Source organism: Salvelinus sp. IW2-2015, unplaced genomic scaffold, assembly GCF_002910315.2.
Source record: "Salvelinus sp. IW2-2015 unplaced genomic scaffold, ASM291031v2 Un_scaffold596, whole genome shotgun sequence".
In the NCBI taxonomy this organism is placed as follows: Eukaryota; Metazoa; Chordata; class Actinopteri; order Salmoniformes; family Salmonidae; genus Salvelinus; species Salvelinus sp. IW2-2015.
The window spans coordinates 70,494-95,949 of NW_019942582.1; the positions used below are offsets into that span (position 1 = coordinate 70,494).

Below are 25,456 nucleotides of genomic sequence, written 5' to 3' on the forward strand. Positions count from 1 at the left end.
TAAGGTAGAAATTGTTTTGATTTAATAAACCAGACATAAAGCCTACTCCATTCTCACATGACAATTGTATTATGGTATAAAGCTGACCGTTTTGGCAAGCAACATTTCCACAGTAGTGTGTACTGGATCAGCTCTCTTCAGTGAACATTTTAAATGACGGCAGAAGTCGACTATTCCCTATTATAAGCCTGTTGTTTTTTCCCAACATATATTCCGCTATTGAATGTAGAAGTTCTGTGAAAGGTGACTAGAATCTCTAATCTGACCAAATCAGCTTCAAGGTTTTTATAGGGAATTTTGAATATTTCAGAATCTTGAACATTAATTATAATTTGTTCATGTGTGGCAGTTATCATGCAATAACAATCCTATTATTCTTTCACTTTTCCGTACTTCAAATGTTGCAAACCCAGACCCCTTGGTAGTTAAACCCAGATCCCAAGGAAATTATACAAGAAAGTATGTGTGCAAGATTGCAGTCCACATTAGGCAGTGTTATGCTGCCCCTGGAGGTATAATACAGAATTGACTGCCAAATGGGAATGACAGGGATGTCAATTTCTTTTTCAATAGCAGCTCAATGTATTCTGCTCCGTAGAGATTTTGGTCTTTGACCAGTCAGACATTCCTACTCTAGGCACACTGAACAAATTATGGTAGTTTCCCATGGCAGTAAAATGGTAGCTAATATCACAAGCCCTTGGTTGTTGTAAATATGGTAAGGAAAATCTAGCAAATAAAGCATTAATGAAATATGCAGAGAATGCAATTATACTGCAATAAATATATGTATGGATGTTGCATATTGAGGTTTCCAGTCACAACGGTAGAACGATAGTTTAAACATTTTCAAATGTTTAAACTAAAACATGCAGCTCTACTTAATGTACAATGCTATGTATGAACTAACTTATTATAATGTATCAGTATTACAATGAAGATTTGGATTGCATAATTAAGCATACGTACTGTATTTACAACTCTCTTTGATATTATAGTACTGCTAGATAGTACACTCGTGCTGTATAGTTGCTTTTAAATACAGTGACGTCCTTTTTCATTGGCTGTTTCACTTCTCATCCATCTGTTCTCTGGACAAGCCTCTTGGCTGCTTGTCCTCCTGGATGGGGTAATGAGATGGTGTCATAATGGAAGTCTGGAAGAAAGGGTGAAGTGTTGAAGGGCTATCGAGAGCTATTCGTCGTTTGGAGCCATTCTTTAACCTGAAATGAAAACAACTTGTAAGAAAACTTGGAGATGCCATGAGTCCACTAGTCTCTTGTGACTGCCATAAAGGTGAAGTTTCTCCTGGATTTATTTTAGGGGAAGAAACCATCTAATATCAAGTTATAAAATCCTGAACTTCCCCTTTAAAATGTAGGTGATTTGGTTCTGGGTGCTGATATGAGTTCGCATCAGTGACAGAACAAGAGTAAAGGAAAGAACAGACAACAAACGGCCAAGAGTCCAGTGATGGATTAGTAGTAGGGGAAACCTACCAGTGCTATTCTGTCACTGCCACCATTGCACAGTTCTCTTTACTCTCCGAAGCTATAGCTAAGTACTCCGCCCTGAGAGAGAGAGAGACCGAGAGAGAAGGTGAGGTATAAGAGAGAGGGGCAGTTAGAAAGTAGCAGTTTTCGCTAGGAAATTACATAGCAAGAAAATAATATTTTCAGAGGAAGATTGAGGGAAAACGTGTGTGCTCTTGTGCGAAGGTATCTGTGATTGAATTGGACCTGTGTGTTTGTGTCTACTCACGCGCTCTCTCTCAATGCTTCCTCGCCTTGTGCTGATATCTTCCTGTAGCAGTAAATCATCTCTACCACCAGCCATACCTGCAGCCCAATGATGGTGACATACATCATCACCTCAGACAAGATGGACGCTATCCCCCTGGTCACTAGAGAATGAGAGGAGGGGTTAAGGGAACGCCTTGGGCTTAATTAATTATTAATTAATTAGAACCTATTTCAATGAAAATATACAGGTTTCTGAATGTCTGATGCCTCCTAGAAAACATGATGGTACAATTATCCCCAGACATCCACAAGGGTTCAGTGTTTCACTGGAAATGGCCCAGTTTTTCAAGGTCAACATTAATCTCAACTAAAACTGGTGGAATGACCTCAAGTAGTGGGTGAGTTGACTAAGCTTGCTGCTAAGCCCAACATTCTAGAGACACTGTATCAACCTTTGTGGAAGCCTTTAAAATATTACTTAGGATTATGAAAGCTATTTAGCTCTTGGAAGTTTTGACCTCTCCTCTCTTGAGTAGAAAAATCATTCATCCAAATGCAGGTCCATTAAAGCAGTACAGTAGGTCTCTATGTATGTATGTACTCTACCGTTCAAAAGTTTGGGGTCACTTAGAAATGTCCTTGTTTTTGAAAGAAAAGCAACAACAAAAAATCCATTAAAATAACATCAAATTGATCAGAAATGCAGTGTAGACATTGCTAATGTTGCTTTATTTAACCAGGTAAGCTAGTTGAGAACAACTGCGACCTGGCCAAGATAAAGCAAAGCAGTTCGACACAAACAACAACATAGAGTTACACATGGAATAAACAAGCGTACAGTCAATAACACATAGAAAAAAATAAAGTCTATATACAGTGTGTGCAAATGGCGTGAGGAGGTAAGGCAATAAATAGGCCATAGTAGCGAAGTAATTACAATTTAGCAAATTAACACTGGAGTGATAGATGAGCAGATGGTGATGTGCAAGTAGAAATACTGGTCTGCAAAATAGCAGAAAAGTAAATAAAAACAATATAGTGATGAGGTAGGTAGATTGGATGGGCTATTTACAGATGGGCTATGTACAGCTGCAGCGATCGGTTAGCTGCTCAGATAGCTGATGTTTAAAGTTAGTGAGGGAAATATAAGTCTTCAGCTTCAGCGATTTTTGTAGCTGGAAACGGCTGATTTTTTATGGAATATCTACATAGGCGTACAGAGGCCCATTATCAGCAACCATCACTCCTGTGTTCCAATGGCACGTTGTGTTAGCTAATCCAAGTTTATCATTTTAAAGGGCTAATTGATGATTAGAAAAACCTTTTGCAATTATGTTAGCACAGCTGAAAACTGTTGTGCTGATTTAAAGAAGCAATACAACTGGCCTTCTTTAGACTAATTGAGTATCTGGAGCATTTGTGGGTTTAATTACAGGCTCAAAATGGCCAGAAACAAAGACCTTTCTTCTGAAACTCGGCAGTCTATTCTTGTTCTGAGAAATGAAGGCTATTCCATGTGAGAAATTGACAAGAAACTAAAGATCTCGTGTACTACTCCCTTCACAGAACAGCGCAAACTGGCTCTAACCAGAAAAGAAAGAGGAGTCATCGGATCTCAACCCTATTGAGCTGTTGTGGGACCAGCATGACCGTATGGTACGTAAGAAGTGCCCATCAAGCCAATCCAACTTGTGGGAGGTGCTTCAGGAAGCATGGGGTGAAATCTCTTCAGATTACCTCAACAAATTGACAACTAGAATGCCAAAGGTCTGCAAGGCTGTAATTGCTGCAAATGGAGGATTCTTTGACGAAAGAAAAGTTTGAAGGACACAATTATTATTTAATTTAAAAAACATTATTTATAACCTTATCAACGTCTTGACTATATTTCCTATTCATTTTGCAAATCATTTCACATCTGTTTTCATGGAAACAAGAATTTCTGTGACCCCAAACTTTTTAACTGTAGCGTATGTATGTATGTATGTATGTATGTATGTATGTATGTATGTATGTATGTATGTATGTATGTATGTATGTATGTACAGTGCTTCAGAAAGTTTTCATACCCCTTGACTTATTCCACATTTTGTTTTGTTACAGCCTGAATTCAAAATGGGATTTAAAAAAAATCTTGCCCGTCGACACAATACACCATAATGACAAAGTGAAATCTTGTTTTTAGAAATGTTAGTAAATTTATTGAAAATGAAATACAGAAATATCTCATTTACAGAAGTATTCACACCCCTGAGTGTTAGAATCACCTTTGGCAGCAATTACAGCTATAAGTCTTTCTGGGTAAGTCTCTAAAAGCTTTGCACACCTGGATTGTACAATTTCCCATTATTTTTCAAATTCTTCAAGCCCTGTCAAGTTGGTTGTTGATCATTGCTAGACAGCCATTTTCAAGTCTTGCCTCAGATTTTAAAGCCGATTTAAGTCAAAAATAAAACTAAGCCACACAGGAATATTCAATGACGTCTTGGTAAGCAACTATATGTTTTAGGCCTTTAGGCCTTGTGTTTTAGGTTATTGCTGAAAAGGGAATTATGTTGGAAAGCAGATTGATCCAGGGTTTCCTCCAGGATTTTGCCTGTGCTTAGCTCAATTACGTTTCTGTTTATCCTAAAAAAAAAATCCTAGTCCTTGCCGAGAATAATCATGCCCATAACATGATGCAGCCACCACCATGCTTGAAAATATGAAGAGTGGTACTCAGTGTTGTGTTGGATTTGCCACAAATATAACACTTTGTATTCAGGACAAAGAGTTCATTCCTTTGCCACATTTTTTTTGCAGTTTTACTTTAGTGCCTTGTTGCAAACAGGATGCATGTTTTGGAATATTTTTTATTCTGTACAGGCTTCCTTCTTTTCACTCTGACATTTAGGTTAGTATTGTGGAGTAACTACAATGTTGTTGATCCATTCTCAGTTTTCTCCTATCACAGCCTTCAACTAACTGTTTTAAAGTCACCATTGGCCTCATGGTGAAATCCCTGAGCGGTTTCCTTCCTCTCTGGAAACTGTGTTATTAAGGACACCTGTATCTGTGTAGTGACTGGGTGTATTGATACACCATCCAAGGTGTAATTAATAACTTAACCATGCTCAAAGGGATATTCAATGTCTGCTTTTTTTCTTTAATAGTTGCCCTTCTTTGCGAGGCATTGGAAAACCACCCTGGTCTTTGTGGTTGAATCTGTGTGTGAAATTCACTGCTTGACTGAGGGACCTTACAATTATCTGTATGTGTGGCGTACAGAGATATGGTAGTTATTCAAAAATCATGCTAAACACTATTTTTGCACACAGAGTGAGTGACTTGAAACGTATTATGTGACTTGCTAAGCAAATGTTTACTGAACTTTAGTTAGGCTCGCCATAAAAAAAGGGGTTGAATACTTATTGACTCAATACATTTCAGCTTTAATTTTTAATTAATTTTTAGACATTTTTTAAAACATGATTCCATTTTCACATTATGGGGTATTGTGTGTAGGCCAGTGACATTTTTTAATTTTTTTTTCAAAGGGTGTGAAGACATTCTGAAGGCACTGTATCTGTCTCTGCATGTACATGTCTACTGTATGTCTTTCTTGATACAGTATCTACTTAATGGCCAGCTGTCATTGACAATGATGTGTTGGACAATCAATGGCGTGGCTGTGGCTGAGCCTTTGGATTGGGAGATATGAGCGTTAATGACAGCTGTGACCGCTCTGTGACAGGGCTACTACTACTAACCATCCATCAACAGCTGTATAGATAATGAGATGTATGACTGTTTCCTGTTCGTCCCTCTGTCATATGTCCTTGATTTTGATGTCAATGCTTCCATTTTGAAACATGGTCCAATCTACCATGGACTATCTAACCCTGACCCTAAATCAAAATCATATAACCCCTGCATAACCCATCATTCGCTCTGACAATATTGCAATTTTTGTCAATTCAGGCATGGACATCGAGTGTCGGTCCACTCTCGTCCTCTCTTCTAACCTTCCTTCCTTCCCTCCCTCTACCCCACCCAACCCCCTTCCCCAGCACCCTCTCTCCCCTCCATCTCTTCCCCCTCCCCATGCAGGGTGTAAGTAAGCCCATGTCATGTCACTACTTTCACGAGGGTGATCTTAGTGTACTATTTCCCTCTCTTCCACCCTCCCCTCTCTCCTCCCCTCCTCTCTCCCTCTCCCCTATCCCAAGATGAGGGTGTGTGTCTACTATACTGTTTGTGTGTGTGTGTTCATTTGTGTCTAGACCTAAGCCTAACCCTGTGAACCCTAAGCCAAAGCCTTACGTCTTGGCACCACGTTGAGGTGGACGATCTTGGTGGCGTTGGTGTGGAACTCGTAGGAGGTGAAGGTGAGGGTGCGGTTGAAGATGCAGCGGTAAGTGCCCGTGTCGTTCCACGTCACGTTCAGGATGTAGATGGAGCCGTCCTGCAGGTCCTTGGTCTTCTTGCTGCCGTTCCAGTCCAGACGCTCGTAGAAGCGCTCGTCCGGGATGTCGCTCATTAGATCCTCGTAGCTGTAGATCTATTGGGAAACACAATGGGGGGGAAGTGAGACATACGAGCTTGCAAACAAACTAATATGCTGTTAAATGGAGCATATCAGTTAGGATTGGCCTTGTGGTTAGAGCATATGCCCTGAGATTGGAAGGTAGGCCGTTTGAACCTTGATTATGTCATACCAAAGACTGTTAAAGCATTAAGGAGATGTATTGGGGGAAAGGCCTTGCGATAGACTAGCATCCTGTCCAGGGGTGTACTTGTACATCGAGCTGCCTCACGCTACAGAAACAGGAGATAGGATCCTGCTATTCTGGCTTGGACAAGATTACTTCGTTTTTATTCTAGGCTATATGAGACAGGGTTTGGTGAGCCAACACACTCATCCTGGGCAGATCATATTAGGATATTAGAATTTGTACATTACTGGATGAAATCTGTGCAGCACTTTTGTCAAAGCACCAATGTTCTGCATCAACAAGGGCTCATCTCTCTGGACTAAGTGCTCAATCAGGCACTTTGGTTCTGTTATGATTTGATTATGGAGTGATTTCAAAACAAGATGAAGTGATTTCTAAAGCAGTTTGGTTGGTACAGTAGAAGCAGTGGTGGAAAAAGTACCCAATTGTCATACTTGAGTAAAAGTAAAGATACATTAAGAGAAAATAACTCAAGTGAAAGTCACCCAGTAAAATCCTACTTGAGTAAAAGTCTATAAGTATTTGCTTTTAAATATACTTAAGTATCAAAAGTCAATGTAATTGCTCAAATATACTTAAGTGTAAATATAAATTATTTCTAATTCCTTATATTAAGCAATCCATACTCTACCATTTTCTTGTTTTACTAAAATGTACAGATAGCCAGAGGCATGCTCCAACCCTCAGACATAATTTACAAATGAAGCATGTGTTTCGTGAGTCTGCCAGATCAGAGGCATTAGGGATGACCAGGAATGTTCTCTTGATAAGTGTGTTAGACCATTTTCCTGTCCTGCTAAGCATTCAAAATGTAACGAGTACATTTGGGTGTCAGGGAAAATGAACGGAGTAAAAAATACTTCCAAGTATTTTTACGTCAATTTAAGTATCATTTGCAGTGTTTTTCCTGATACAGCATGCATGTCTATAACAGCATGCATGTCTATAACAATTATTGCTCTCAATAAGAGATGGTTTTAGTTTTCCTCAGTGTCAGATGTAAACATACACACGTTTCCCTACAAGGTAAGAGTGTGTTCCAACATCAATACAGGGCGGCCATCAGCTATTAAATCGCTCCAGCACATAAACGCATACATGAGGAGAGAGATCCCATCAGGAAGTGGTGCAGGCAGGCCCTGACTAATACAGCCTCAACAAGGGCTCCTGCTAGGAGTGGCCGCAGCCAGTTGCCTGGTTTGACACTACAATATTTGGAAACTGTGAAACAAAAGTTTGGATGTTAAGGGGTGAATCCGTTTTAGACCAGTGTGCATAACTAAAACAATCTCTTATTGACAGCATTGCATGATTTACATGGCTGTGATGCTCTTTCATGATAAATGATAGTGCCCATTTCACTGGAGAAGAGACTGCTTGTTCTGCTGACATAGAAATTGCCTACGAAATGTATGCATGCTTGTTTTGGTTGATGTGTTTTGTCTTTTTACTGAATGAGTTAAAATGATCTATCTTGATGTGTCTCCATTGTACAGCACCCATTGGTGTGATGTCTTGGTAGTCATTGTGATCAGTGGGGCTCTCCCATTCATGAATTGCTTATGAAACCTTGTTTCATAATCCAAATTGAAACTAAAAGACCTGCCTTTGTTGCTGATACAACAGACAAGTCAACCTGCTTGGCTACCCCAATGACCCCTTATGGGGTCGATCCCCACAGAATGAATGGGAACACTTTTTAAACTCTGCTGGGAGGGATCACTTATTGTGCACTTGCACACTCCCTGTCATGGATTTAACAGCGGTGGAAACTCCCTCTAGCCAATGTTAACACCAATCCAATCCTTTAAAATCCATGTCGGTGAGTGTGCAAGTGCAAAGTTGAATAATAAAAATAATTTATCACATTTCTATAGCGGTTTTCATAATAAACTAAGCGCTTCAAAAGCAAAAAACAAACAAGCAATACATCATGAGTAGCCTAGCTATAGTTAGTTAGGTCAACCAATAGAGGAAAAGTGTGGAGAATCTAAGGTGTGTCTCAACAATATTTATTTTCTCTTTAAGTGTGCACTCATTCACTACTTGCCACAGATCTAAAATCACTGGATTGGTGCAGTCATGGGCTAGTGGGAGTACCATATTTCTTCTACCAGTCATTTCCTTTCAAATCAGTGAAGGAAAGTGAACAGGTGCACATTTTGCGAGGAGGAGAGATAATTGGGATATATCCCACTACTGTCCCTATGGGCCCTTAGATCCGTGTCTACTCACTTTTGTGAACTCGCTCTCCCCTTTGGGCATGAAGGACCATTCAACAGTGGCCTCGGCGGGCACCTCGCCCCTCATCTTACAGGAGATACAGCCCAGCTTAAAGCCTTCATTGACCACTGCGTCAGTGTCAGAATCCACCTCCACACACGCTCCATGGCATAGAGACGCTAAGGAGAGAGAAAGTACAACAAACATACAGTTAGCCATGGATATTTGTCTTTACAGCCCACTGGGTGAATCAACGTTGTTTCCACGTCATTTCAATGAAATTATGTTGACCCAACGTGGAGTAGACGTTGAATTGACGTCTGTGCCCTGTGGGAGTGCACACTTCTTTTACAGTGGTCACATCCGTGCAGCACGATAATTTGATCACTATAAACGGTTGGTCAATATAACCACGTTCACTAAAAATGGAGTGCAGTGTACGAGTAAATCTGAAGTAGGCCTGAGAGCCATAATGGGTGTTGACCCTTGTGCATTGATCCATGGCTTGAGAACAGGCTGACACAAGGCCAATGCTCTAGTGATATTGCAGACAAACTGTCTCCTAATGCTTGTCAATTGAATTGGCAGATAATATGACAATGATATCATTCAGAGTTTTTGTTTTGCGTGCTTGCTCCTATCGCTCATAGCATGCTTGTCTTTTTTTCAATATCAGAGCAAATTGTTTTATTTATTTATTTCCACTCATAATTTCCATATACGTTTTGTTGTCGTTTTGGTCAATTGTGTTTTTTTTCTATCAGATTCATATAGTCTATTGACGAATTAGCTAAAAAAGCTACAATTGCTAAGGGTGACCTGGATGTAGAAATTGAGGGGAAATAAACAGATTGCAGTGAGCGAAGCTAGTTTCCTTGCAGCCTGTCTGCGAGGTAGATATAAGTAAGCTATTTGCATATATAGACGCATAAGTCTATATATGCCATCATGTCACATACTGTACATCGGCCGAGAGCAACACACCTGGAACTGCAAGTGTTTCTTTCTCACACTGCACCCTGCAGTTTCCACAAAGGCATCTGCACCTGCATCGCTCTCAACCAATGATCTCGTGTTATTTTCAGCTTTGACCTCTGGCGATGCTTTTTTGTTCAACCGCAATGAGATGAAGGGGACAGGATGCACAGGTGGTCAGATGGAAAGTGACTTGAAAATAAACCACTACATAGTTTGGTTGAATTTCATAGTCACCATTCATAATATACTACCTGATATGCACCAATGTGAGAACTCTCTGATAGAAATATTGCAACACTGAATACTGATACAGATGAAGACAGAGAGAGAATACTGCAGAGAAAGAGGAAGAAACAGAGGGAGGGAGGGAAGAAACAGAGGGAGGGAGAGAGAGAGGAAAGGAAGGAAGGAGGGAGGAAAGAGAGAGAGTTAACAGTCATTTCCAGGAGAGGCAGAGGAGGGGACAGGCGTAATGCCTGCTGATTCACTGCAGAGAGAGGGGGGAGGAGGAGAGAAAGTTAACATCACAACAGTTTCATCACATCAGCTACTTCCACATGGGGGGGGGGGGTCGGGATACAGCCCATGCAGACAGACGTGGAGAAAGGGGACAGAGATGGCTGGTTTTGACTGCTCAGAAAGGAAAAGACCTGGAAAGAACACAGACATGAGGACCCATAACACTGTCACATTTCACACTACCACCATATCATCCAGCAAATGAGAGAGTCGGAAGGGGGTTGGGGGAGGTCACAAGACAGGAGATAATGCTGATGCACCATTGCTGCAAGACAGCAGAGGAAGGAGAGGGAGAGGGAGAGTGGTGAAAACTGACACAGTGCAGTGTAATTATAGAGTACACAAACAGTAGCAGGCCGTTGTTTGAAGAGGAGTGAAGAGAGGAGAGGAGAGAGGCACAGTGGGGAGGAGTGGATACTGCTGCCGGCTGTTCATAGCAGAGACAGCGAGAGGAGAGGAACAGAACATGCAGAGTGTGTAGACTCATCCAAACAAAGTGCAGACTCAGCGACCTATCATCAACCTTCTGCAAACTCATTTCCGGTAATGTGACAGACACAGCACACAATATCCAAATCCATTGCGTAATCTGTTGACGGTTGGGCAGAGATTCGCCTTATGCAACTAATATTCCAGAAACTGCAGATTAGATTAGGAGAGGGGGCAGTGTGGGGGATTAGCCGTTGATATCAATTTACTGAATGCCCTCAGTCTGAATGCAACAATACAAAATGGTGAGTTATAGTTCAGTCCCGGAAACGGCTGTCTATCTGTCAGTCCCTACAGACTGATGTTGGTAAGTCAACTGTTAGGAACGGAAGGGATTGCAAGAGGATGGATGGTCATTCTCTGAGCCAGAGAGGAGATAGATAGAGGAACAAAGCAGAGAGAGAAAGTATAAAAGAGAGTGATCTACAGTAGAGTGAAGGAGGGAGAGAGAGAAATAGAGAGAATGAAAGAGGAATCTATAGAGCGAAGGAAAGAGGGAGAGAGAGAGAGAGACAGAAGGGAAACAGATCACGTCAGTTTCCATGACAAGGTTACCACCCATTCACAGTGGAGATGCACACACACACCCTCGACCTGGGGAAATAGCAAACATCCATAACATGTCCCTGGACACTAACTAAGAAAGAAACTTTCCATAGTAACAAATAGGTGTAATGTACTGTTTGTCACATTCATTTTCTCAGAGGATTTGACACATCTAGACCAGCGTTGCATTTGAGGATGCAAGAATTCTTGGATCTGTGTTGAAAATGGCCTATTGACACTCCCCTAGGCTTTTTCTATCTTTGAATTAGAATCTCCATAGTACTGTACATTGAAGTGTGGTCTGGGGACTTCTATCAGTTCAGGGAAAGAGAGCACGCACACACACTCACACACACACACACACACACACACACACACACACACACACACACACACACACACTGTCTCAGATGTAATCAGTGCGTCACTGCTGAGTGAGAAGGCATTGTCGTGAGACACCCATCAGGAAATCACTTTGGAGCACTATCGTCCCTCCTCATTGGTCTCCCTGTCTCCAGGCCCAATACGCTGGCTGTTTGTGTGTGGAGGTTTTTGTGTGTGTGAACTGCTTCAACCTGAGGCTGAACTGCTTTGACTCATGGGCAGACCCAGAGAGAGAGAGAGGATCTATGACCAACAGTCAGTTTATCTATCAAATGTATGGCTACCACTGCAGATGACCCTGGGCATGTGTTTGTCTTGGGTTGTTGCTCTTGTCTCGTCGATTGTTGTAATTAGATCGAAACAAATATTTTAGTTCAATCCAAAAATAAAGGCTATGCATACTTTTCTGACATTTAATGGAAAACTTCTTTAATGTTTTTTAGAGTACTGTTTTATCAGTGAGTACATAACAGGTACAAACTTTCTGCCATTATAGTAGCTACGGTCAAGTAAAACCATACTTAAGAACGTGCAAAGAGCTTATAAAAACACTCCATTCACTGTGTGTGTGTGTGCGTGCAATTAGAACATTTGGTCATGGTCCAGATTAGTGGATTAGATTAAACGGATAGATTACAGCTTCCATCAAATTTACAGATTTGAATAATATATTTCATTTTGAGGCTATTCTGAACTCATAGGAGAAGCTTGAACCAGATCACAACTGCAAGGATTTGAATGATCTAAGCAGTGCAATGGCTGCTGCATTTCCATTTACAGTCTTCATTCCCAAGATGTTAGCACACACAACATGAGCCCATCAATCAGGGAAGCCTTTGGGAGGGCTATTTGAAATGGGCAAGTGAAGAAATTATGGTAATCTTAATTGAAGATATGAACTACTGAATTGATCTCATCTCCAAAGTGCTTGAGAGTTTGGAGAGGCTTGCCACTTCCAGTACGCCATTAACATTGACCTCGTCCTCTAGCAATTCCTGCTCGTCCATTTGACAGGCTATGGGTCTATGGGCCTGTGCAGGTCACTCTAACATTGAGGATGGTCACTCTAACAGCGAGGATTCCTCAAGGCTGCCCATTCTTTAGTTTTGATATGTCTTTATGTTTTACACTCTTGTCAACAGCAAGGACAAGCGAGGCAGGTAGTATGCAGTTTAGTCATATCGGGGGAAAACTGAGATCGGCCCATTTTGGTCTTCTTGTCTCACCATCTACTTGTCTCAATCATCTGCTTGTCCAACTCTCATCTACCTGTCTCACTCTCATCTACCTATCTCACTCTCATCTACCTGTCTCACTCTCATCTACCTGTCTCACTCTCATCTACCTGTCTCACTCTCATCTTACCTTGTCCATCTTACCTGTCTCACTCTCCTCTACCTGTCTCACTCTCATCTACCTATCTCACTCTCCTCTACCGTCTCACTCTCATCTACCTGTCTCACTCTCATCTACCTGTCTCACTCTCATCTACCTGTCTCACTCTCATCTACCTTTCTCACTCTCATCTACCTGTCTCACTCTCATCTACTGTATTTGAAGACCAGGCTTCTTTGAGGATTCTGTCTGTCTGTCCTTATCATCACCCATTGTCTGTCCTCTCTCATTTCTTCTCCCTGAATGGGTACAGATGTGCACAGCACGCCAGACCCTGTCTCTCTTTGGGCTGCCCTCACTTGGCCCGGCCGGTCCAGCAGACAGACAGGCTGCTTTATTTACCCGTTGCAGAAGGGCTGTTGCATAACGCTCATACCTCCACCCCAACCTCTCTCTCTCTCTCTCTCTCTCTCTCTCTCTCTCTCTCTCGCTCTCTCTCCCTTTTTCTCAAAAACTATTTTTTTGTTAGCCTGGTCTCATTGTCCTCCATCACTCGGCAGCTCTCTTTGTGCAGAAACTCTCCATTCTCTAAATCCCTCCATTCTTTTGATGCACTGACATACTTTTAAGAGATTTGGCTGTGGTGCTGCCAGCAAGGGTAAACTGTGTGTCCTACAGATGGTAGCGCGAGGGCCGCGGTACTGCTAACGGGGGCAGGTTTAGATGGGGACATGGTGGGCATACTGTGTGTCCTACATTTGGGACAACGAGTGGCGGTAGCGGTTGTTTCGTTTACAGGGGCAGGGTTAGAGGGGGACAGAGGATGCCTGGGGGAGATAAGCTCTCCCTAAATCTCCCATTTAAGGAAATGCTTCCTTCATTGTATTCAGAGCCTCAGCATAATCAAAGCATGCCACATGGAAGCATAAGCAAAACCACAGCACGTACTTATACATACATACAAAATATACTGTACACTCATAGATCTGACCATGCATCAGCAAACATTCTCTTTGATTTGTGCTTTCACCACCGCTCTGTAATTGTAAGGGCCACGTGTGTGTACTTGCCTGACGACTCTGAATTCTTCCCGCTGCTCTATGTTCACTACATACTTCAGTCTGACTACAATCACTGAAGTCGTTTGTGGTGACGTCAAAATGAAAGGTGTTGTACAAAACAAAGTCATCAGCGATTGGATCATCTCTAACCAATCAGAGTAAGAAAGCCAATGACGAATTTTCCAAATGCTGCTTTACCCACATGTGTTCTGGCTCTCGCCCAACCCATTGGTTTCTGGGACCAATCAGAATGGTAAGAATTTGTTAGCATTCTAGAAAATCGTCTGGGAGGTACTCAGATCCAGACTAATTGCGGGGAAGAAACTAACGTCCGTGGGCGTGGAGTAGCGTTTGGCCGCAGCAAGGAGTTTGGGTAGCCAGACAATGTGTGTACATCCATTCAAATAGAAACATGCATGTTTTTCACATAGGGCTGGGATCATGAACTAGATTCCGCATGGTGACGATTTTTTTCTTCAGCAAATGGTCGGGGAGCCGGAACATTATTACAAATAATTTGTAGACTGCAAATTGACTGCAAGAAGCCCAAACAGATACACTACATGAACAACAGTATGTGGACACCTGCTTGTCGAACATCTCATTACAAAATCATCGGCATTATTATGGAGTTTGTCCACCCCTTAGCTGCTATAACAGACTCCACTCTTCTGGGAAGGCTTTCCACTAGATGTTGGAACATTGCTGCGGGGACTTGTTTCCATTCAGCCACAAGAGCATTAGTGAGATTGGGCACTGATGTTGGGCGATTAGACCTGGCTCACAGTCCGCATTCCAATTAATCCCAAATGTGTGCGATGGAGTTGAGGTCAGGGCTCTGTGCAGGCCGATCAACTTCTTCCACACCAATCTTGACAAACCATTTCTGTATGGACTTTTCTTTGTGCATGGGGGCATTGTCATGCTGAAACAGGAAAGGGCACTCCCCAAACTGTTGTCACAAAGTTGGAAGCACAGAATTGTCTATAATGTTATTGTATGCTGTAGCGTTAAGATTTCCCTTCATTGGAACTAAGGGGCCTAGCCCGAACCATAAAAACAGCCCCAGACCATTATTCTTCATCCACCAAACTTTACAGTTGGCAGTGTGCATTGGGGCAGGTAGCGTTCTCCTGGCATCCGCCAAACCCAGATTCATCCGTCAGACTGACAGATGGTAAAGCGTGATTCATTACTCCAGAGAACGCGTTTCCACTGCTCCAGAGTCCAATGGCGACGAACTTTACACCACTCCAGCCAACGCTTGGCATTGCGCTATTGATCTTAGGTTTGTGTGCAGCTGCTCGGCCATGGAAACCCATTTCATGAAGCTCCTGAAGTACAGTTCTTGTGCTGACGTTGCATCCAGAGGCAGTTTGGAACTCTGTAGTTGCAACCGAGGACAGACTAATTTTACACTCTTCACAATATAATCCAGGATGGCATAGCAGTCAGACATGTGTTTTTGTCTTGTCCCGTGTATATATTGTTTTCTTCGTATATTTTTCGTATATATTTTAATCTCACTTTCCAGCTACGGACTGAATTTACTCTCCTGCAACCCGCCTCACCCAATGTTGTACGGATCTGCTATTTTTATTCTTTAGAACCGGAACCCCCTTCAGAAGCTAGCCAGCTAATTAGCTACTAGCTAGTAGTCAGTTGGCCACTGCTAGCGGTCCTCACCGTTAACTCGGACATCAGCCAGCCTCAACCTGGTCAATTCCTGCCAGTCTGCACAGTGCGATATCAACCCAGAGCATATTGGACTGGTTTTTCTCTGCCACATCGCCGGATTCTTACTGAAAGCTCTGAACCTTTACACCAGATCATCGCAGCTAGCTAGCTGCTGTCTGAGTGGCTACTCCTGGCTAACGTCTTTGTCCCGAAGCAAGCACAAGTTAGCCTGGAGCTAGCCTGGAGCTAGGCTCAACTTCCGGCTAGCCAAAGAGGTCCACCAGCCAATTCTTGGGCTACAATACCTCTTTTGCCAATTGGCCTGGACCCTTTACTGCCGACACGGAGCCCCGCCGATCCATCATGACTCGTCTGCTGATGTAACCGTCCAAGGTGGTTTCAACAGGCTCTTCCGTTGCGACGTCGCCGGATGCCCATCTGCTAGTCCCGGCCAGCTAGCTGTCTGAATCGCCATGCATCCAGCTCGCCTAGCGTAGCAGCGACTATGGAATTGGCTCCCTGACTAGTGCTACTCATGACTAGTACTACTCATTGAACCCTATGATCACTCGGCTACACATGCCTCTCCCTAATGTCAATATGCCTTGTCTATTGCTGTTTCGGTTAGTGGTTATTGTCTTATTTCACTGTAGAACCCCTAGCCCTGCCCAATAATCATTAGAAAGCCCTTTTGTTCCACCCCCACACATGCGGTTACCTCACCTGGCTTAACTGGTGCCTCTAGAGACAAAACCTCTCTCATCGTCACTCAAATCCTAGGTTTATCTCCACTGTACTCACATCCTACCATACCACATCCTACCATAACTTTGTCTGTACATTATCCCTTGAATCTATTCTTCCGCGCCCAGAAATCTGCTCCTTTTACTCTCTGTTCCGAATGCACTAGACGACCAGTTCTTATAGCCTTTAGCCGTACCCTTAACCTACTCCTCCTCTATTTTTATGGTGATGTAGAGGTTAACCCAGGCCCTGCAGCCCCCAGCACCATTCCCATTCCCCAGGCGCTCTCATTTGTTGACTTCTGTAACCGCTAAAGCCTTGGTTTCATGCATGTTAACATTAGAAGCCTCCTCCCTAAATTTGTTTTATTCACTGCTTTTAGCACACTCCACCAACCCTGAATTCCTAGCCGTGTCTGAATCATGGCTTAGGAAGGCCACCAAAAATCCTGAAATTTCCATCCCTAACTATAACATCTTCCGACAAGATAGAACTGCCAAAGGGGGCGGAGTTGCAATCTACTGCAGAGATAGCCTGCAGAGTTCTGTCATACTATCCAGGTCTGTGCCGAAACAATTCGAGCTTCTAATTTTAAAAATCCACCTTTCCAGAAACAAGTCTCTCACCGTTGCCGCTTGTTATACACCCCCTTCAGCCCCCAGCTGTGACCTGGACACTATATATCAACAGAGTTCATACTGTTAGGTGACGTAAACTGGGATATGCTTAACACCCCAGCCATATTACAATCTAAGCTAGATGCCCTCAATCTCACACAAATTATTAAGGAACCTACCAGGTACAACCCCTAAATCCGTAACCATGGGCACCCTCTTAGATATCATCCTGACCAACTTGCCCTCTAAATACACTTCTGCTGTCTTCAACCAGGATCTCAGCGATCACTGCCTCATTGCTTGAGTGCGTGATGGGTCTGCGGTCAAACGACCACCCCTCATCACTGTCAAATGCTCCCTAAAACACTTCAGCGAGCAGGCCTTTCTAATCGACCTGACCCGGGTATCCTGGAAGGATATTGACCTCATCCCGTCAGTAGAGGATGCCTGGTTGCTCTTTAAAAGTGCTTTCCTCACCATCTTAAATAAGCATGCCCCATTCAAAACATTTAGAACTAAGAAGAGATATAGCCCTTGGTTCACCCCAGACTTGACAAAAACATCCTGTGGCGTTCTGCAATAGCATCGAATAGCCCCCGCGATATGCAACTTTTCAGGGAAGTCATGAACCAATATACTCAGTCAGTTAGGAAAGCTAAGGCTAGCTTTTTCAAACAGAAATTTGCATCCTGTAGTTCCAAAAGGTTTTGGGACACTGTAAAGTTCATGGAGAATAAGAGCACCTCCTCCCAGCTGCCCACTGCACTGAGGCTAGGAAACACTGTCACCACCAATAAATCTACGATAATCGATAATTTCAATAAGCATTTTTCTACGGCTGGCCATACTTTCCACCTGGCTACACCTACCCTGGCCAACAGCTCAGCACCCCCTGCAGCAACTTGCCCAAGCCCCTCCCCCCGCTTCTCCTTCACCCAAATCCAGAGAGCTGCAAAATCTGGATCCCTACAAATCAGCTGGGCTAGACAATCTGGACCCTCTCTTTCTAAAATTACCCCCCGAAATTGTTGCAACCCCTATTACTAGCCTGTTCAATCTCTCTTTCGTATCGTCTGAGATCCCCAAAGATTGGAAAGCTACCGCGGTCATCCCCCTCCTCAAAGGGAGAGACACTCTAGACCCAAACTGTTATATACCTATATCCATCCTGCCCTGCCTTTCTAAAATCTTTGAAAGCCAAGTTAACAAACAGATCACCGACCATTTCGAATCCCACCATACCTTCTCCATTACGCAATCTGGTTTCCGAGCTGGTCATGGGTGCACCTCAGCCACGCTCAAGGTCCTAAACGATATCATAACCGCCATCGATAAAAGACAGTACTGTGCAGCCATCTTCATCGACCTGGCCAAGGCTTTCGACTCTTTCAATCACCACATTCTTATCGGCAGACTCAATAGCCTTGGTTTCTGAAATGACTGCCTCGCCTGGTTCACCAACTACTTCTCAGATAGAGTTCAGTGTGTCAAATCGGAGGGCATGTTGTTCGGACCTCTGGCAGTCTCTATGGGGGTGCCACAGGGTTCAATTCTCGGGTAGACTCTTTTCTCTGTATGTATCAATGATGTTGCTCTTGCAGCTGGTGATTCTCTGATTCACCTCTACGCAGACGACACCATTCTATATACATCTGTCCCTTCTTTGGACACTGTGTTAACAAACCTCCAAATGAGCTTCAATGCCATACAACACTCCTTCCGTGGCCTCCAACTGCTTTTAAATGTTAGTAAAACTAAATGCATGCTCTGCATTGAAAGTGCCACATTGAAAGTCACAGAGCTCGTCAGTAAGGCCATTCTACTGCCAATGTTTGTCTATGGAGATTGCATGGCGGTGTACTCGATTTTATACACCTGTCAGCAACGGGTGTAGCTGAAATAGCCGAATACACAAATGTGAATGGGTGCCCACATACTTTGGTATATACAGTGTATAATATTTGACTGAAACATAATCATTTCAAACCATACTTACATTTTATACAATCACGTGTCTCTATTATGCGTGGGAACACTTGGGAACGATTTCCAAAATTAACATAACTTGGAGCTGATTTCTTGGGATTTTATGGTCGTTTATGTCCAACAATGAACCAGTTGGGGAAACCTGACATAGGGGGTCAGTTTGGCCTATTTATAACATATTTTATTGGGGAGAGATGGATGACTCAGTTCCACACAGGTACAGGTGTATGAATAGCACCATACGGGACATTCTTCAAATTACCAACTGGGGCATTAGCATTGTAAACCAGGACCTTTTTCCCCAAGAGCATGTTTCTATACCTTGCCTCCTGCATTGGCTAATGAGGTTGTAAAGGCTACTACAGTGCTGTGAAAATGTATTTGCCCCCTTTCTGATTTTCTCTATTTTTTCATATTTTTAATTCTGAATGTTATCAGATCTTCAACTAAAACCTAATATTAGATAAAGGGAACCTGACTTCACAAATAACAACAAAAAATATCTAATTATTCTATTTATTTAATGAACAAACTTATGCAACACCCAATTCCCCTTTGTGAACAAGTAATTGCCCCCTTACACTTGATAACTGGTCGTGACAACCCTTAGCTGCAATGACTGCAACCAAATGCTTCCTGTAGTTGTTGATCAGTCTCCCACATCGCTGTGGAGGTATTTTGACACACTCTTGCACAGAGAACTGCTGTAACTCAACGACATTTGTGGGTTTTCAAGCATGAACTGCTCGTTTCAAGTCCTGCCACAACATCTCAATTGGGATTAGGTCTGGACTTTGACCAGGCCATCCCAAAACTTAAAATGTGTTGCTTTTTAACCATTTTCACGTAGACTTGATTGTATGTTGTGGATCATTGTCTTGCTGCATGACCCAGCTGCGCTTCAGCTTCAGCTCACAGGTGGATGGCGTGACAGTCTCCTGTAGAATTATCTGATACAGAGCAGAATTCATGGTTCCATCTATTAAGAGATTGAGAAACAGCTTCTATCCCAAGGCCATCAGACTGCTAAACAGCAATCACTAACTCAGAGAAGCTGCTGCCTACATTGAGATCCGATCACTGGACACTTTAATAAATGGTTCACTAGTCACTTTAAACAATGCCACTCTAAATAAGGCCACTTTAATAATGTCTACATATCTTACATTACTCCTATCACATGTATATACTGTATTGAGACCCAATCACTGGACACTTTAATAAATGGATCACTAGTCACTTTAAACAATGCCACTTTAATAATGTTTACATGTCTTACATTAGTCATATCACATGTATATACTGTATTTTATACCATCTACTGCACCTTGCTTATGCCGCTCGGCCATCGCTCATCCATATATTTATATGTACATATTCTCCTTCACCCCTTTAGATTTGTGTGTATTAGGTAGTTGTTGGGGAATTGTTAGATTACTTGTTAGATTTGTGTGTATTAGGTAGTTGTCGGGAATTGTTAAGATTATTTGTTAAATATTACTGCACTGTTGGAACTAGAAGCACAAGCATTTCGCTACACTCGCATTAACATCTGCTAACCATCAGACTACCACCACCGTGCTTGACCGTTGGTATGAGGTTCTTACTGTGGACTGCGTTTGATTTTTGCCAGACATAATGGGACCCCTCTCGTACATGACCCAGCTGTGCTTCAGCTTCAACTATAGGAAGCGTTGGATTGTTGTCATTGCATCTAAAGGTGGCACAACCAGTTATTATTGAGTGTTAGGGGGGCAATTACTTTTTCACACAGGGGCGTTGGGTGTTGCATAACTTTGTTTGTGAAATAAATGAAATAAGTATGTCATTGTGGTGTTATTTGTTCACTCAGGTTCTCTTTATCCTTTATCTAATATTAGGTTTTGGTTGAAGATCTGATAGCAGTCAGTATCAAAAATATGCAAAAGGAGAGACAATTTGAAAGGGAGCAAATCATTTTCACAGCACTGTACATGTAATATCGATTCAGAGTACATTATGTGCATTTGTGCATACTGTAATATATTTGCTGTATGCAAACCGTAGAGAAGCACACCTCACAGCACAGTCCATTCTGTTTTCCATGATGCTAGGTGGGTAGACACAGTGGGCTTGGGTGACCGATTAAGCAACAATGAGTACAGGTAATAAACTACACTGTTCTAGACTGTTCCATGCTACTGAGCCCTCAATTTTAACTCCAAGGCATGGCCTCATCTCATCTCGTTATTCGCTCTGAAAACAAGAGCAGCTGGTTTAGGCTTTTAGTGAGCAATCCGGCAAAATGAGGCACGCACGCACGCACACACAGAAGTACACACTGGTCTTGTTCATTGCAGTTAATGGGAATGAAAGCTTGGTTAAACAGCGCACAGGACATTCAATATACTGTATCTCTATGATTTAACAATCAGTGTAACAACAGCAGTCAGAGTCCCTGTAACTAAGGCTCAAACAACAAAAGATTCACACACCCTTCTCCTCTCAAAAGCTGACCATGCACACAGTACTGGGCCCCTATGCTTATTGGCCCCTATAAGAGCAGACAAAGAGTGAAGACTGGACTGTGGCRGTGACAACCACCCACTGSCCACTCACCTTGCAGYYCCCACAGCGCTAGCGGGACCAGCAGCAGCTGAACTGCAGACATCCTGGCGGAGGGAAGGGAGACGGCTCTCACCGGTGCCAACCGACAAGCACTGTCACACACACACCACAAACACCACAGACAGGGAAAGACAAAGAAAGACTGTAGGTCTCCGTCTATTAGCAGCTACTCCAAGTAAAGGTYCTCCCASAGCAAAAACRTCTGGGTCTTCAAAAMGTCTTCACTCTCTCACTCCAGTGAGGATGGGTAAAAAAAAAAAAACTCAAGAGAAAAGTATCAAAACACAACTGGAGCGTCTCAACCAGTCTGGGGGAGGAGATCTGAGGCAGGACCTCTTCTGGTGAGACGAAGCTCACAGTCAGAGTACATTTTTCGTCCTCCACTTCAGCTGGTGCTTGGCCTGGGGGGTGTCCCTCTGTGGGGTGAGTGGCCAGGTGAGGTGGATGTCAGCTCTAGGCTGTGTCCTTATCAGGAATAAGCAGCCTCCTCCTTACCTCACCGGCCTCCGTTCTAAATCAGACTGGTGCCTGTCCAGCTGACAGTCTACAGAATCCACAGTCGCCCCACACAACCGGATTCAGTTACCAATGATGAGGAAATAATGCCCTGCGCCTCAGGTTTCAGTAACCCTGGCTGCTCGTTTAAAGCTTTTGTTCAACTGTTTATAATCTGGACGCGCTGTTTGGCAATGTGACTGGGTGTGCACAGAAAAAAAGCAACATGTGGTAAATAGACTAGCAGCTGATACGATCAATGATTCTTCGTGATGAGGTTTCTCAGGAAGACATGTTGAGTTTAGGCTCAGAAAGTAGAAGACAACATTAGTGTGTCTGATAGAATTTGTGCATTTCATGGAAGACAGATAATTGTGCAATGAGTTTGAGAGATGCAATGCACTATTCACCATAAGAACGTGTTATATTTGCAAAAATAAACATCATTCCACAACACTTATGATAATTGATGTTTTACATTACATTTTTGTCATTTAGCAGATGCGCTTATCCAGAGGACTTACAGTAGGCCTACTTAGTGCTTACATTTTTGTTCTTGTTCATACCAATACACTCGTGCACGGTAACACTAACCCCTACAGGTCGGGATAACAGGTCATTCCATACACAACAATTAAGGGTGATTGTGGCCAAGAAGGCATGTAGAAATAACTTTACAATAGGCCTATCTAACTTTTTACCATTTGTTATTATAGCAGTGGTCATATACATACCCTACTAAACTACATTCCGATATATTATTGGATATGACTATACAAAGCACGAAATTAATTAATCAAAATGCCTAATTAAAAACCGAATAAAATTCGTGACTTTCTCTGATTCTGGCAACTTCACATTTTAAAAAGATATGCTGCGTTTATGAGCAATATCTGTCGTTATGTACGGTACCCTCCTATTCCTTATTTTCTTTCCCCATGTGTTCCTCTTTAGATTATATTCTCCATTGCGTCTACTCCAAGGTTTTCGGTCGACTGTTGCCTCCCAGGCAATTCCGTGCGTTTGAGAGATCTGCTTCGGCGAGTAAAACGTGGCACAGAATTTTACCAATAAAAAGCGAAAAATCCCATTCTAGGCACTTTCAAATAGTATCCACAGTAGGCCTACGAACAGGCAATTTTTCTACATAATTTGCTATTGAATAGGTGACCAGAGCGCCGAGGAGATAACGGATGAGACTGCGAAATTACATGGTCTTCGGGAAGGCTGCAGCCTATTTAGGCTATATCACTCTTTGGGACCGGGAGCGCTAAGAGAGGTTGGGGAGTGAGGTGAATGGGAGGAGTAGTGTATTGCAGCAGTGGGATGGAGAGGGAGGATCGGAGAGGTATGTGGATGTTGTTGTGATGGCAACGATGATTTAATGTGCTGTTTTCATCCCATGCAAAATCCACGTGTGTTTCTCGAACACACTGTATAGGCCTATAGTAAGCGTAAAATGGTCAAATCAGAGCCTATACGCCTATGAAACGGCGCTGTAGCATTATTTGCTGACCAAACCGCGCGTGCGTCTGCCATGGCGCGCAAATGGATTTTGTTCATCCACACCAGATGCGATCAGGACACGCAGGTTGAAATATCAAAACAAACTCTGAAACAATTATATTAATTTGGGGACAGGTCAAAAAGCATTAAACATTTATGTAACATACTGGCGAGCGTTACATAATACATTTGCACATACATGTTATTCAATCATTGCACCCACACTGCTCTCATCAGCCGCTGCAAGTCCTGCTTTTCCCATCTCCTCATTGATTTTTAGAAGCATATACCCACGTGCCATCTCACCAGCCTCCGCTTTGGCTCCCCCTCATGTCCCGCTCACGCGGTCGGCGTTGCCGGCCTTCTAAAGCCTGACCCGTCTCTGCCCTTCATCATGGAGGTGGACGCCTCCGAGGTTGAAGTAGGGGCTGTTCTTTCCCAACGCACTGGATCGCCAGCTAAACTCCATCTACTCATGGAGCTGTCTCCCGCGGAGTGGAATTACGACGTGGGGGATCATGAGTTGTTGGCAGTCAAGAAGGCGCTGAAAGCATGCTGGGCACTGGCTGGAGGGTGCTAAACACCTTTTCCTTGTCTGGACGAACTACAGGAACTTGGAGTACATTCAAGCAGCGACAAGGCTGAACCCGCATCAGGCCAGGTGGGCCCTATTCTTCGCCAGGTTTGACTTTACCCTTTCCTACCGGCTGGGATCAAAGAACGTTAAGGCCGATGCGTTGTCCCGGGTGCATGACACAGAGGATCGGAGGGAGAAAGTGACACCCATTATTCCCCTGTACCGCATTGTGGCTCCTGTCATGTGGACATGGACATCCATCGAGCCCTGAACAGGAGCTTTCACCTGCCCAATGTCCCAAGAGGCATATCTACTTGTCCTCTAATGTGCGGGACCGTCTCCTCACCTGGGCACACACAGCACCTGTGTCGGGGCACTCGGGTATAGCCCATACTATCGACAGTCTCTCTGGTACTGGTGGCCCACCTTGGCCCGGGACGTCCGGGTTTACGTCTCTTCCTGCTCCACCTGCGCACAGAGCAAGACTCCTAGACACCTTCCCTATCGCAAACGCCACCTGCTGCCGGTTCCACAACGACCCTGGTCCCATCTCTCCGTGGACTTTGTCACAGACCTTCCCCCCTCAGAAGGGCACACCACCATCCTGGTCGTTGTGGACTGGTTTTCCAAAGCCTGTCATTTGATTCTTCGGCCTGGTCTCCCTACGATCCTGCAGACCGCGGAGGCTCTCTTGTCTCACGTCTTCCGGCACTACGGGATCCCGGAGGACATCGTTTCTGACCGTGGTCCTCAGTTCACCTCCCATGTCTGGAAGGCCTTCATGGAACGACTGGGGGTCACGATCAGCCTCACCTCCGGGTACTGTCCCCAATCAAATGGGCAGGTGGAAAGGGTAAATCAGGAACTGGGTACGTACCTTCGTAGTTACTGTCATGACTGGTCAGGGGAGTGGGCTGTGTTTCTGCCTTGGGCAGAATACGCACAAAACTCCCTCCGTCACTCCTCCACTAACCTCACACCTTTTCAGTGTGTTCTAGGCTATCAGCCGGCCCTGGCACCAGAGTCAGATCGAGGCTGCTGATGGCATGGAACACCACGCACACCCATCTACAGCGCGTCGTCCTCTGGCAGAAGGCACAGACCGACCGTCACTGCAGTGTGGTCCCGGGCTTTCACCCCGGTGACAGGGTCTGGTGTTCTACGAAGGACCTTCCCCTCTGCCTGCCCTGCCGGAAGCTGAGCCCGCTGTTTGTGGGGCCGTTCAGTCCTGAGGAGAATCAATGAGGTGACGTAC

General features: G+C 43.6%; 1 protein-coding gene across 1 annotated transcript; it reads right to left on the minus strand.

Annotated features, from left to right (window-relative positions):
• scn1ba (sodium channel, voltage-gated, type I, beta a) lies at positions 1-23,370 on the minus strand. The gene is made up of 6 exons (XM_024135784.2): positions 21,615-23,370; positions 8,693-8,859; positions 6,045-6,282; positions 1,762-1,903; positions 1,500-1,571; positions 1-1,223 (listed from the first exon to the last, which is right to left on the minus strand). Exons 1-5 carry the CDS (start codon positions 21,664-21,666, stop codon positions 1,505-1,507), a joined length of 666 nt encoding a protein of 221 aa, XP_023991552.2. The 5' UTR covers positions 21,667-23,370; the 3' UTR covers positions 1-1,223; positions 1,500-1,504.
• Positions 23,371-25,456: the final 2,086 nt, after the last annotated feature.